The following is a 14050-nucleotide window of genomic DNA, read 5'->3' as shown; positions in this document are numbered from 1 at the left end:
TAGAATGAGCTAGGCAGGAGTGTGCACACATATATTGTGTGTGTGTGTGTGTGTGTGTGTGTGTGTGTGTGTGTGTGTGTGTGTGTGCAATGCACAGAGATAATAGTACAAAAGGATGTGCGTTAATGTAGGCTAAGCGTGTGATTCCACAGGAAGCCAGATAACCTACAATATATCAAGCCTCTGTTTAGGCATATTTAGCATACCATCAGGCTATGTAGAGAACAATATCACCATAAATTCTAAATTGAACTATAGGTTATATTGTCTTCCAAAAATCCAGATTTATTTGGCTTGACTCCTACAAATCCTCCCTATTTCTGGTCTGGATAAATTACATGAAAATAATCATGATGAGAATCACATTTCTGAGTGGGAAACATAATTCTTAAACAATCTTAACTCAAAGTCCACTTACCCACTTATCTTTTATGGAGCTGCTTCCCTTTTTGCATAATACACTCAAATAGTGTAACTAAAGAGCTAGCCTACGTACTCAAACGCTTTTGACTTGTCATCTTTTATTTGTGAAATAAATGAATTCCCCTCTGTTGTTATTTGGCTTTGCAAATCTTTTTTTTATTCAAATCTTCCATCACATAATTTGTCTATTAAATATTTAGATACACTGGCAGTCTATGTCCCCAAAATGTCCTCTGGAAGGAGATTTCAAGATCAGTTGTTGAATGTGATCCCAATTATCAGCCTCAGTTAAATAACACCTTTTCTGGTGGACTTTCTTTCACCTTGAATGAGAGCAATCCTGTTTATCATATCACTAACAGGATGCTGGTCAATCCGGCCATTTGATTATATGACATCTTTATGGCTAGTTTGTTGAATACTGAGTCTAACACTAGTAAACAAATAATACACTGTTCACTGTTCTGCCATCTTTCTAACGAGACAATAAAAAAGCTTGATGGTTGAAGGCACACTAGATTACTCTGAAACTTTAATTGCTTCTTACATTATTATATTATGTTGTATTTTTGCTGGATGTGTTTTTTATTCTTATGATAATTACAGTTTTTACAATCCTTTATGTTGTATATATTTATTGTTAAATTATAGCTACATTACTACTCCATTAGTAATGGAGTAGTCCATTTATGGGATAGTACAAACTTTTACCACACCCAGTCAGTAATCACGTGGGATATGACGTATCCAACATATAAAAGCGTTACCACGCGAGACTTACGTTCTTGATCCTTTCTCTGGCGCCGTGGAAGCTCCTACTCTTCAACATGCGGTCCTCACTTATCGTGACGCATTTATGTCTAAATATGGACGTTACTGCAGATGACCCTCCGTGAACAGGTAATATTAATAAGTTGTGTTCATTTTATCACAGTAGTTAATGGGAATGGAAGTCTGGAGTCTGTTTACTATGACTTATGCTAACGTGCGAGCTGTTAGCTATCTAAGTTAGGCCAACACGTGCATGAAGACCATGTTGGGCTAAAGTCATAAGTGTTTAAGTAGATTGATTTTCAAACAACCAGTAAACGTACATTAAAGCCTTAAATCCACTGACCTGTAGAAAAACTAGGCTGTAACTTTAATTTGCATTGTTCAATTTGGAGGGACGTGCAGGCACGTGGCCTTCCTTTAGTCACGAGCTCATGTCCTGATATCTTTTTTAATGCACAACAGCTTTCTAAATTCAAATGTTTTTGCTTCACAGGTGGCTTTCCTGATATGGAATGAGACTCATCTTAAGAAAGGCGTAGCCCTTAATCGCAATGAAGGTAAAACTCCCTATACGTGGTGTGAATTGTATTCTTGACTTTCTGCAGTGCATATGATGAGTTTGTTATCCCTGTCTGAAATAACAAGTGTTGCTATCAATGGTATCTGACTAGCTAGCTGCATACTTAAATGTGTGGTCACACACACGTGCTGCTGATCTATCACTAATGAAATGTCTCCTTACAGATTCAGGTCTGTCCCACTAGACGCTGACTGAAAACGAAGAGGCCTAATGGAGAGGTGTGTACCACGTGCTGCTAGTGAGCCATGCTGCCACTGTTTCAGTGATGATAACTGCTGCATAGGAAGTGCCGTCTTATGCGATAACTGACGAGCGATAGCTATTCTGAGAAATGTTAAACTTTTTTTCCCCCTGTTGTGTAAAATCTGAACATTTGATGATCTAGATGTAAAATGTCCCCCTACAGGTCTTAACAATCTGCAACGCATGGCTATAGGCAGACCCGTGGGGGCTGAGAAAAGCTGTTCAGGTAAATGCAAGACTGACTGACGATATTAAAGTCAAGCCAGTGATGATAAAAGTTATCCCTGTCTGAACACAAGTGTGGACTTATGGTAACCTGAGGCTTGACTGCAGATAAAGGACTAGTGTATATATATTTGGCTGACTAGTTTGTATTAGCATAAAAGTGGTAATTAAAATGTGCCCCCCTCCTTATTTGCAGATCATATTCATGGGAACGCAGACCCAAGGGCTTGGGCTTGATCCAGAAGTCTGACGCCTCAGTAGATTTGTTGGTATACAAATTAAAAACGTTTGTCAAAGTGTTTGTTAATTTTTTTTAATGAAATTGTGTATATATAAAAAACAAAGCACACTGGCACATGTGTTGGTCAATCTGTGTTGAAAGGCGATCTGTAGGATTTCTTCTTCAAATTCTCTAAGAAGACCTGCTCTTCTTGGAGATAGTCACTGTCCTGTGGGGAGTAAGAGGAGATGATTAGGAACCAAAAATTGTTGAAATGTGTTAATACTATTAACATTTGGAATCTGATGTGATTGTATTGTGGGTAATCCCTGCTGTATTTTGCCTGTTTAAATTTCTTACACAATTAAAAACTTCAACAATGACCTGTTTGAGTTGTCTTTAAAGTCATAAGTGTTGACAAACTGTCCTGCACATTTTGCTGCAGGAGAGATTTGAGTTTCAGGTGGTGTTTAGGACCAACTTAATCATGTTTGATTAATCTCATGTCATTACCATAGCTCTTGGTCAACTGATGGTGCTGTGCTTATGTTGTGATACTAGCTACCACTCGTACACTTAATGTTAAAGCAGGGTTATCAAAATCATCTTAATTCAGGGGCCACATGCAGCACAATTTGATCTCAAGTGTGCCGGACCATTAAAATCATAGCATAACCTATATGATAACTCCACATTTGCCCTTTTTAGTGGAAAAAAGTATGTTCAAACTTTACAAAACCATAACTTACCATTACATTCACAATTTCAACTAGTATTAGTTTATAATTTACACATGTGCATTACAACTTACAGATCAAAGGCCTTTTATGATCAAAACCACAAATTTTTGCACTTTGCAAAGTTATCCAGCATCCATGTTTGACACCTCATTAAAGTCATATCTAATACTTGCCACATCAACTGGGGCAAGGTCACCAATAAATCATGTGCTTTTTAAAAAAACAAACCAGAATGGACGTTTGAAATTAGTAAGACTACGCTTTCCTATTCCTTCACAATAGAATGTTAGTTACCTTTGCTGCAGTGTACTTCCACAGAGCCAGACTGGCCTGAAGAGCCATGGACTGAGAGTTGGCCAATAAAGTCGAAGTTGGAAAATTCAGAGTTGTTGCCACCTCTGGGTTTGGAAACACTGACCCTGCAGCTACAGATGAGACAACCATATTATTCTTCATGCACTTGCTTGGAGTATTTACTTTTTTAAATAAAGTCAACCAGAATTGACCTCACCTGGTAAAATGGGTGGCATCATTTGTGCTAAAGACATTGGAGCGTCTCGTCTCAGCCTCTCTGTGTCCTTCTGCAGATGACTTAACTGCACCCGCTCCTGTAACAAGTTGGGATAGTTTTGGCATTTATTAACAGTTCCTATTGTTCTATGAATCTGAAAAAAATCTTAGAGCTGCATACCTGAAGGATTCGTTGTTCTTGCTGCCTCAGTCGCTCTGTCTGGGTATGGATATTTCTGAGCCGTGCCTCGTGGTCAGTCTCCACACGTTTTGCCTCCTGCAACGCTTGTTCTCCTTCCTCAAACTTCTCTGCAGCGAGCTGTTAAGAGCATAGCTCGGTCAAAACTTGGATATATTGCAATTTTTTTCAGCACTTACAGGTAGGGGTGGTGTGAATTTACCTTACTAAAAGCCTCCACCTCCTGGGCCCGTGTCTTGAGTCTCAAGGCAGTGCTGCTTATTCTCTGTTTCTCGCTGTCCAGTTCTTCTCTTAGTCTTTCCAGAGTCTCTCTCTCCTGTGTCACAGCCATCTCCCTTTGTTTCTGCTCTGCAGTGAGAAGCTTCAAGTCAGCTTGTTCCTACAACAAACAGACAGACGTATATCCCCATTATATTTAATGATGTAAACAGTCACAACATCATTTTTTTTACTTCGAAGACGATCACCTGTGCCAGACTGATGATGGAGCCCTCTCTCTTCTCCAAGAGACTGCTGACCTCCCGTTCAGCCCTGTCATGCCTCTGCTTCTCCAGAGCGTGGAAGTGGGCCCACTCAGCTGCCAGCTTCCTCCTCTCCTCTGCACAACACTGCATCACTGACTTCTGCTCCTCCAGTAGTGCACTCTGATGGTACACGGATACCGGCAGGAGAGGTGAGTTGAGGACACGCACAGAATCCAGATAGATGTGAATGTTCACCAGGCTCACCTTGGCTCTCTCCAGCTCCTCTCTTTCCATGTTGATCTGCAAACTGAGGGCATGCCGCTCTCCCTCCAGCCCTCTTTGGGTAGACTCTGCCTTGGCCTGCTCTGCCGTCATTTTCCACCGCTCCTGGGGCATACAAAAAAATATATCTTTAGTCTCTGAGGGGGAAAAGCATTAGTTTTGGTGATGGTGTTTCTGTATGCACTTGTGATGTACTGCTATGTCCTAAACATAGTCTTACTTTAAAGTCAGATTTTACCCTGACCTTCTCAAGCTGTCTCTGCTGCTCATTGAGCTGAGTGTCCATCCTGGAAATGATTTCCTTGAGGTACACTCTCTCCTCCGCCATGGTTTTCTGCTGCTGGGCCAGACGGTCGTGCATCACTGAAACGTGCATTTACAGAATGACCTTAACCCACTTGCAAGCACAGTATGCTATTAGACAACTTGTGTCTTGACCTATTTGGACAAAGTGTGCACGTTTATGTGTGCGAGTGTGTGGAATACTTTGAAGCTGCTCGTCTCTGTGCCGTGCCCCCTGCTCCAGGCCCTGAGCCGTGTGTTCATGTGTGCTCTCCACCCGAGAAGAGAGATCCCCCAGCCGAGAGGAGAACTGCTCCATCTGCTCAATCACCACCGTTAGAGACCTGGACAAAGGAAACGCAGATATACTACAGTAGATACAGCAGAAATCTCTCAAATCTAAAAAAAATAATATAAAGCAAATTAAAAAGCAGAATAAAATGCTTTTGCCACACACTGTCTAGAAATATCGGGTATGTCACACACAAACACAGACAGAACATACCATTAGTATTTACAGGAGTGTGTATAATTTGAAAAGAGGACAGGTGTCCTGTGATAGCCTCTCACCTGGTCTGTGATGTTGCGCTTGTAACTGCGTCGATCTCCTCGTCCTTTAATTTCTTCAGTCTCTTGACCTGGTCCTCGTGGTCTTTCTTCATCTCCAAGATAGATTTCCTTGACGGCAAAGATGGAAAATACATCAAATACATGTTAAACTTTAACTTATCATAAAATATATGTTCAGTCTATTTTGCTACGTTATCTGAATAATTTGGTTCTTTTTGAATAAGTTAGATCTGTTTTGCATGTTCCAGAGATGAGGGGATTATGGGTATTACTCAGTATTACGCAGCTAGAACCTGCCTGTTGAATCAGACCCTGGATGTGCTGGAAGATTAAACTGCATTATATAATATAAAGATTAAGCTGAGTGATCTGATTGGTCCAAAACCCTTTTTTATTTATTTTTGTTAATTTTGACAAAGCAAAGTAGACTAGCTTTGCTGATTGCTATATTCGTATCTTGTGGTGCAAATGGAGCTATTATTTTGTATGTATATTACTTTAATGATGACTTTTCAGTCAGCACGAGTTGATCGCTGATGTCATAATAAATGTCATAGCACTTGATATAGACTCAATCTTTTACTATAGAAAAGGCTTCCCCCGGTTTACCTCTGGAGGTCTCGGAGTCTCTCCACCTCGCGGTCTCTGTCTTGCTGGGCCTGGGTCAGTTTGCGCTGGTGCTGAGCCTGCAGCTCTGAGCGTTCCTGCTCAGCTGATCGTGTTACTGTAGCCAGGCGTTCCATTAGGTCTTCGCACTCCTGTCGCGCTTGTGTCTCCCTCTGGGCTGCGGATTCCTTGAGCAGCTTCGCACGAGCCCTGGACGTGCACAGAAATACGTAAAGCATGTGCTAAGCATGCAGACATACATACATACATACATAAGCTGCTTGTAGTGCAGGGAATTATGCATAATGTGTTGTAAACATGTGCAGCTCGGCCCTACATATGTATGTGTGTGTATATGTGTGTGTGTGTGTGTGTGTGTGTGTGTGGGGGGGGGGTCGAGGAATTAACTACCTGTGTGTGTTCTCCATTAGTTCCATATCCTGTTTATGCCGCTGCTGGACACTCCCTAGCAACATCTGGCTTTGCTCTCGCTCCAGCTGCAGAGTCTTCACCTGCACAACAACACATAGGAGTTTCAGGCTGTGCGGGTACACGGAGGTAACATAGGAAGGGAATTTGGGGCAGCAGGGAAAGTTATTATTCCTCCCTTTCATCACTACAACAACATTAATGTACCTGTCCCTCCAGTTGGATGATGATAGTCTGCAGAGCTTGATAATCTCCAGGTTGCTGCCCTCTCTCTTTGACTCTCTGCAGGCCGCCTGCATCCACTACACCCCCGATGCCCAGCAGCTGAGACTGCACCATCTGTAGGAGAAGAGTAAAAGCAAGTCAAGAACAAACCCGGGGACAAGTGTGTTGACTAAATCTGCAAGTTATGTTTCTAACCTGCTGTTGTAGAAGCAGCTGCTGCAGAATGTCTGCTGAAAGTGTCACCTTTTCAGAAGATATGGAAAGGATTAAAAAACATTATATGATCACTTAAAGTACGACAAGCTCATTACAGAAACGTATGAATACCTGTTGTTGGACAGCAGTTGATGTATTTTGCATTTGGTTTTGCTGTGGAACAGCTGCAAAGAAAACAACGATGAGTAACGATCGTATTGACCTGATCACATTACACGGTGAATACAGTCTGTAAAACTACTTCACATTTCCCAGAGATTACCTACACCACATCGAGACAGGCAGTGTAGTAGACATGGGGTTGAGCAGCTGCAGCTGTTGCGGGACTTCATCCGGAGCCTGACTGGGTCCTCTCAGCACCCCGGATCCCTTATGGGAGGGTGGGTGGTGGGGTTGGGATAGAGGCTGGGATTGGGTGTGGCTAATGCTAGCACCAGAGACGGGCAAAGGGCCAGTAAATTGAGGAAGGGAATCTGAGGGATGAGAAAAATTTAGAGTATGTCTGAGGTCTACTTTAGCATTAACATCAGTTGCTGAGGAGGATGTTAAGGTGGAGGGGAGGGGAAGCAGGATGGGGGGTGTATACTCTGGAACGAAAGAAGGGGATTGTGGTGGAGTTGAGGGGCAAGCGGGAATGGTAGCTGTACCTGTACGAGAGGTGAGTTGATGATTGGGACAGGAAACAAGGTAGAATGAGGTATCAGATGTGAGTCTTAATCGCATACCATGGCTGTATGATGTGCCTACTTTGGGAGGGTGACTGGATGACTGATTTATTAACGGGGTTGATTTGGATAAATACCTTGCTTGGCCCTCGTCTCTCTGATAGGAGTGGAGTGAGCGGAGGGGCTGGGCTGTCCAAGAAGAGTGCTGCTGCAACAAAACAAAAGCAGAATGACAAAAATAGCAGAAAGTTCACGGGTTTAATGGATTTACATAACAAATATCTCACCTAGTTTCCTTGACAGATGCGAGAGTGTCCTCTCTGCCCCTGGGAGCTCGTGAAGAGACTTGTTTACTGAAAATAAGAGCAGTTACCATTCAGCACTGAGAAACAAGCTTCTTCTGAGTTAATTTCTCATTTAATTTCCTTTGTTGTGCACCTAACAGTCGACTCCAGATCCACTTCTTCTCCCAGACCTGAAGAGTCGTCCTGCTTGGACATTTTTGCCTCAGAGTTTGTCACCGACAGAGCCTTCTTCCTGTTCAGTGCTCCTGCCAACCAATCATCCTCCTCCTCCTCTTCTCTCGGCTGGCTTTTAGATGCCTCTGGCTTGTTTAGTTTGGTGGTATTATCAGTTACAGGAGTGTCGGATGCCACTTTTGCAGCCGACGTGGCATGACTACCAGTCAGGGAGGGTCTTCTCTCTAATGAAGGAGAGGAGGAAGGTTTTGGAGACTCTGTAGAAGTCTTGGTCTCTTTGACACCACCCTGTTCAAAGGTGTTGTCTTCGTTTGTGTTGAGGCCTAGCCAGTCAGCTGAGCCGCGGTGTCGTGTGGGGGTGGTGGGTTTTGCTTTCTTCTCCGGCGTAGAGGGACTGACATCCTCTGTAGAAAATCTGCTGAGAAAGAAAAAAATCTATTCTTCAGTTTACCATGGCGGGCCTACTGTAAAAACACCAAGACAGGACGTCACACACACACACACACACACACCTGACTGACTGTCTGCGGGAATGGCGCCCCTCAGCCGTGGATCCCAGAGTGGGCTGATAGGATCCAAATGTGAGGTCGTCTTCTAGAAGCGGTTCTGATAAAAGGGTTACACCATTAGCTTTGAAATACTTTGTTCTTTTAAAACGGTATTTGCTCATACTTATGCTGAGCAGACGACCACGGCGCTCCATTACCTTTCACACTGAACGTCTTTTCGTGTTGCTGCTTCTCTTGAGACGGGTCCTTCCTCTCGCCCGTCGCAGGTCGCTCCAGAAGACGAGGAGAAGTTAAACTCTCCAGAATCTCGTCTAGTTTGGTACGAGGTCTCTGAGGGGTCTCGCTCCTGAGGAAAGAAGGACACAGCAAGAGGAAAAGGTAAATGTTAGGAGACAAAGGAAGGAAAGTTAGCCGTTAACTGTGAAGGCAAAACAAACCAGAAACTAATAAATATGCCCGATTCAAAAAGACGTCGCTTTCATTGTCAAAGCGCGGCTTTGTTTTGAGCTGCACACCAAAGCCCAAAGCACTAATTATTTATTGTTTGAGCACTATAAATAAGGACAACAGTGAGAGTGAGAACAGAGCTGTTACCTTTCCTTGTTGGACCAAAGCGCAGCCTCTTTTTTCTTGGGATTGTTTTTATTATCACTGTCAAATCCAAGTGCATCCATTAGGTCATCCTTCTCATCATCAAACGTAAGATCACTTCGTTTTTGCGCTGCCTTAACTGTGGGGGGGGGGGGGGGGGAACACACACACACACACACACACACACACACACACACACACACACACACACACACACACAGTACTTTAGTATTAGTTTGTTTGGAGTTTGACATTAACAATGATGTAGCATTTAAAGCTCACATGTTTCAGTCTTGAGGATCGGAGATGCTGAGGGAGATGGTGCAGATGTGTCAGGTTTGGTCTGCTTCGTGCTAGATTTAGGTTCGGGCTTGGGTTCATCTGGAAGCAAGTCATCAAGTAGATCAGCCAGGGGGTCGTCTACATCTGCAGTGGAAATTAGATTTTCTTTACACTTTTTATACTTATTTTGGACACCAGACACGTACAAAATGTACACTTTATGTTCAAAATACTTTATTTGATGTATGCTTATACACTGAGTGACCAGTTTATTAGGTACAGCTGTATTGGATTGCAATCATTGCTCAAGGCATTTCTTATAAACTGTAAACAAGGGGTGGACAAAATATTGGAAACAGCCTTGAACAGATATAACATTTATTCAAGGGAAGTTGTACCAAAGAAACTGTTCCTAATTTAGGGCACATTTAATAACTCTAATAACTAACTGTTATTTTCATTATTGATTAATCTGCCGATCATTTCCTAGATTAACAGTTTGGTCTATAACATGTCATAAAATAGTGAAAAATGTCCATCCCAGTTTCTCAAAGTCCAAGGTGATGTACTTAAATATCTTGTTTTGTCAGTTCAAACCCCAAAGATATGCACTTTGATATGATTTACAACAGAGGAAAGCAGGAAATGTTGAAAACAGCATTTCTACAATGTTTGAATGACAACTATTAATCATTTCATCCAAAATAGTTGCCGATTGTCGACTCACTATATGGTAATACGTAGACTGGATAATTATCTACCTTTAGATTTGTACATTTGTGTGGAATATCCAGCTATCGTCACATTTTTTAAAAATTGTGTGCATATCTCTGTACAAATGTACCTTTAGTGCCAGGTGCCTGACCTTCATCATCGCCACCACTGTCTAAACAAATGCAGCCGTTTGAGAAACGCTATCAGTAAACAGCTGCTGAGTTACATAAAGCTCAGTGTGAGGTGTACGGGACAGGGAGGGTCACTCGCCAGAGAAGGTGAACTTCTTGTAGTGATGTGCTGTCGATGAAGGTGCAGAGTTTGGCTTCCTCCCTCCTGTGGTGGGTTCATCTGAGTGAATAGGGGAAGACACACACTGAATGCTGCTATTCATGCAAACTTCAAAGCCAGTAATAAAGTGAAGCCAATAATGAGAAAATGATTTATGCAAGAAGAACATTCTGCATTGAATTACCTGCTCCCTGTGGTTTTACTTTACTCTCTAACGTTGAAGAGTCTTTCTTTGGCCTTTCATTACCAAACGACTTTGTTTGTGCAGGAGCTGAACTGGGTTTTTTCTTTGATGCAAAAAGGTCAGCGTCCATATCATCCATGTCCTGTGCAAAGATAAAGAAAAACAATCCTATCAGTGGACCTGAGTACATGTACAGACAACTACAAAGCTGAACTTTGTCTCTGCATTTCCATAGTTTATAATGACCTACTGTACCTTCATGTTCTTCAGTATGTCATTGGGATCTGCTGCTGAGACATCAGAGTCCTGCACAGAAAAGAAATTAGTAACAAAGAGACTGAAATATAATGCGGAAAATATAAGACCGACCGTATACGTGTACATTTTCATATCTCTGTCTACATACCTCAGTCTCCCCACCATCCCTCTTTACCTCCTCTGCTAGCATACTGAAGATGTTATCAGTGGCAGAAGTGCTGGAGAAGAAAGAAAATTAACTCACAAACAGTTATGATTTATAATTAGTGGTATGTAACTCTTGGATTCCTCCAATTTACCGATTCAGTGGCCCACTGCGAGTTGATTTCCCCCTTACTGGGAGTTCTGGTGAAGCAAATTATTGAGAGAAATTATTACAACACACAAAACTCTCACAGTGACCATACAATAATAATAATAATAATAATAATAATAATAATAATAATAATAATAATAATAATAATAATAATAATGGAGAACTGCTCACTTTTATCATCAAATAAGCTGTCAAGTAAATCTTCATCGCCGAATAAACCTGGAAAAACCGGGAGGGGACACTCTTACACAAGCATGAGACTCCTCAACTTATTAAACTTTAAGTTGCCTTGGCCTCTAATTGAACTTCAATGTTATTGTCCCGAAGGGGAAATTTGTCTTGCAGCCAGGTAAAACATAGAACGCACAGAGACGCGAGAACACAGACCCAGGTACAAAAAACCTAATAACATAGCCTACATGAATGCATGAAGTGACAACAGGAAGTCTACAGTATACCATCACTAAAACCATTGGGTTTATATAGTACATTATGTATATATGCAACATTTCGATTGTATACAGTTTTCTGTTATTCTAGTATTTTGTAGCATTAAAGTTATTGGTTATAAATGTATGTGTGTTTCTATAACAATACAGTAAGCAAAACTATCACTTAAAGAACTTACTTTTGGATGACTTGCCCTTCAGCTTTGTAGCCTGTAAATAACAGTGGAATGAGTTATTTCACAGCTAGGATAGATGAACGTAATGTAACTAACTCCTGGATCCACTGCACACAGCAACTCAAATGTTTGCATACAAAGTGATTGAAAACATGAGTTAAACTTTTTCAAGAATCATGTTAACACTGATGCACCAGATTGACTCACCATGTTGAATCTGTCCTTGAAGCGTTACATTTGAATGTAGCAAGCTAACTAGCTAGCTAAATCTGATTAGGCGTCTCCTGTCTCCAATTGGTAACCACTCTGGTACACCGGTGAGCGTTCATGTGAAGGACACGATACACGATTGTAGTTAGTTAGCATGGTTACACATCGTAATGTTTCATGCATTCATACAGCCGGGTGTAGTCGTTTAGAATGGTAATTGCCCAGTTTACTTGAAGTAAGTTAACATTGAAACGAATCACACCGCCGCTACACACTGAATCATATATTGCCACATGGACACGGCTGTTCGTTTACCATTCACACCAAGTTATGCTAATTCAGTCTTCTAACACAAACGTTATGCGTATCATTACAAACTGTTAGCTTTGAGTTAGGCAAACCAGAAGTATCTGTGTTTAAGAGATTTACTGCAGCATTAACGTTACCACGACCGGCACGAGACAGGCGCTTCCTGTTTACAGCTCGCAGTGCGTTGTGGGTAGCGTAGTTCTTTTTAGCATACCCTTTAAGAACAAATGTTTCAAAGGAGAAGTTTTTGTTTTGGATGTTTTTTTAAATTATAAGGTTGCTTGTTTGGACTTCCTTTTATATTTTTAGCTGCTTGCTTACTTTGTGAAATATAGTACACGGGTTTACCATCAGAGGGCGTCAGAGCTTCAAAAGGTAGTCAAAGCAAATCAGTTACAACAAAACTGAAGAGCTGAATAATTTATCTTCTAAAGCCTATGTTTAATTCAGTGAGGTCTAGGCCTGATGTTGCACTCTTAATCAGCACAATGATAACCAGTAAGCACGTTGCTATTCCTCATGAGATTTTTCCAGGTGCTCTAAAACAGGGGTTAGACATGCATGCCAACTTCAAGGGATTTCTCTCCCAGCATTCTGTCAAAACAGAGATTTGTTCCATGAACATGGTGAACAAGCAGATAACCACTGTTTAAAAGGTCTGCCTCTGCATGCAATAATATTTTTTGATGTTTTGTAGATAACTGTGATGATGGAGGATTTATTATTTTATGCTCCATAGTGACATTTAGAGCTTTTGTTCAGAGTGCACATGACACCTTAAAGCAGTAAATTCATCCTTCTACTTGATAAAGGTGGAAATAACTGAAATATTTAACCTTTATGTTTTTAGATAACATAATTTTATTATCAGCCTACATTTCATATGCTATGTGAACTATTTAATTTGCTCTTTGGAGATAAAAGACACTGCTAACAGCACAGGATGTTGACAATAACTGTATGAAACTAATTAGGAATTGTCAAGAAACAATACTGACCAGATCAAACTACAGAAGCCTGTAGTGAAGAGAAAAAAGAGCTTTACTAATGTTATAATACAAAAGATATACACATTTTTAATAAATCATTAGCAAATAAAACACAGTTATTCTTAGTGCATGCAAGAGACAATCTTCATTTTCATTCGGAAGTACACAACAGCACACAAATGCATTTCATTGCTTTATTTAATCAGTGGGCTTCTCTTATGAAAACATCATAAACCTTTAAGGGATCCTGGGCATACCTGCCGTATACAATAAAATACATGACTTCAGCTCCTTTTTAAGAAGAAATCAGGTCACTTATGAGATCTTAAGATAAACTACTCTTTAAGATACAACCAGCCAAAGTTCATTTTGACCTCAGACATACATTTAACACAAACTGTCATTTTTTTTAAAACAAGACAAACAAAAAATCAAAGAAATGATTACTTCTTATTTTTATGCAGAGGCACATAACATGTTGTATTACTTTATACCCTGATCATACAACAACTTTGAAGTGACAATGTTGAAAATTGAGTATTCATGACAGCATTAGTCCGGCTTCATCTTCCAAGAATTCACTCAGTTGCGGTTTCGTGTTTCGGTGATGAGAGTGTCAGCAGGACAGATAGGGGAAGCC

General features: G+C 41.1%; 1 protein-coding gene, 1 long non-coding RNA gene and 2 other non-coding genes across 10 annotated transcripts; 3 read left to right on the top strand and 1 right to left on the bottom strand.

The window, feature by feature from the left end:
• The first annotated feature begins 1196 nt into the window (after nucleotides 1-1196).
• Nucleotides 1197-2541, top strand: LOC115011655 (uncharacterized). The gene is made up of 5 exons (XR_003832603.1): nucleotides 1197-1323; nucleotides 1691-1754; nucleotides 1942-1995; nucleotides 2184-2246; nucleotides 2442-2541. It is a non-coding gene; the product is annotated as an uncharacterized LOC115011655 (long non-coding RNA).
• LOC115012884 (small nucleolar RNA SNORD49) lies at nucleotides 2036-2107 on the top strand. Its single transcript, XR_003832731.1, has one exon. It is a non-coding gene; the product is annotated as a small nucleolar RNA SNORD49 (small nucleolar RNA).
• On the top strand, nucleotides 2278-2347 carry LOC115012900 (small nucleolar RNA R38). The gene has a single exon (XR_003832747.1). It is a non-coding gene; the product is annotated as a small nucleolar RNA R38 (small nucleolar RNA).
• A 59-nt stretch (nucleotides 2542-2600) lies between the features above and the next one.
• fbf1 (Fas binding factor 1) lies at nucleotides 2601-12575 on the bottom strand. 7 transcript variants are annotated; one of them, XM_029436830.1, is made up of 31 exons: nucleotides 12110-12575; nucleotides 11906-11936; nucleotides 11449-11496; nucleotides 11261-11306; nucleotides 11110-11179; nucleotides 10959-11009; nucleotides 10704-10845; nucleotides 10499-10579; nucleotides 9515-9658; nucleotides 9236-9371; nucleotides 8839-8987; nucleotides 8645-8738; nucleotides 8092-8550; nucleotides 7941-8006; nucleotides 7791-7861; nucleotides 7255-7635; nucleotides 7100-7152; nucleotides 6968-7015; nucleotides 6755-6886; nucleotides 6530-6630; nucleotides 6122-6328; nucleotides 5513-5620; nucleotides 5147-5286; nucleotides 4905-5023; nucleotides 4643-4765; nucleotides 4382-4558; nucleotides 4117-4293; nucleotides 3897-4034; nucleotides 3717-3813; nucleotides 3500-3630; nucleotides 2601-2694 (listed from the first exon to the last, which is right to left on the bottom strand). In XM_029436830.1, exons 1-31 carry the CDS (start codon nucleotides 12110-12112, stop codon nucleotides 2611-2613), a joined length of 3807 nt encoding a protein of 1268 aa, XP_029292690.1. In that variant the 5' UTR covers nucleotides 12113-12575; the 3' UTR covers nucleotides 2601-2610. The 7 variants fall into 7 exon arrangements, with proteins under 7 accessions (XP_029292690.1, XP_029292694.1, XP_029292692.1 ...); XM_029436834.1 differs by having other exon boundaries at nucleotides 7255-7461; XM_029436832.1 differs by having other exon boundaries at nucleotides 7791-7858.
• Nucleotides 12576-14050: the final 1475 nt, after the last annotated feature.

This window comes from Cottoperca gobio, chromosome 8, assembly GCF_900634415.1.
Source record: "Cottoperca gobio chromosome 8, fCotGob3.1, whole genome shotgun sequence".
NCBI lineage: Eukaryota > Metazoa > Chordata > Actinopteri > Perciformes > Bovichtidae > Cottoperca > Cottoperca gobio.
Note: the sequence above shows the minus strand (reverse complement) of the source record. Positions and strands in the feature narration are given on the sequence as shown.

Excerpts from the sequence above, each read along its gene's own strand:
- fbf1 (XM_029436830.1), bottom strand. Across the intron at positions 6,887-6,967 it reads AGCTGCTTCTACAACAGCAG|ATGGTGCAGTCTCAGCTGCT; the intron begins GTTAGAAACATA and ends CTTCTCCTACAG. Across the intron at positions 4,294-4,381 it reads CCATCATCAGTCTGGCACAG|GAACAAGCTGACTTGAAGCT; the intron begins GTGATCGTCTTC and ends TGTTTGTTGTAG.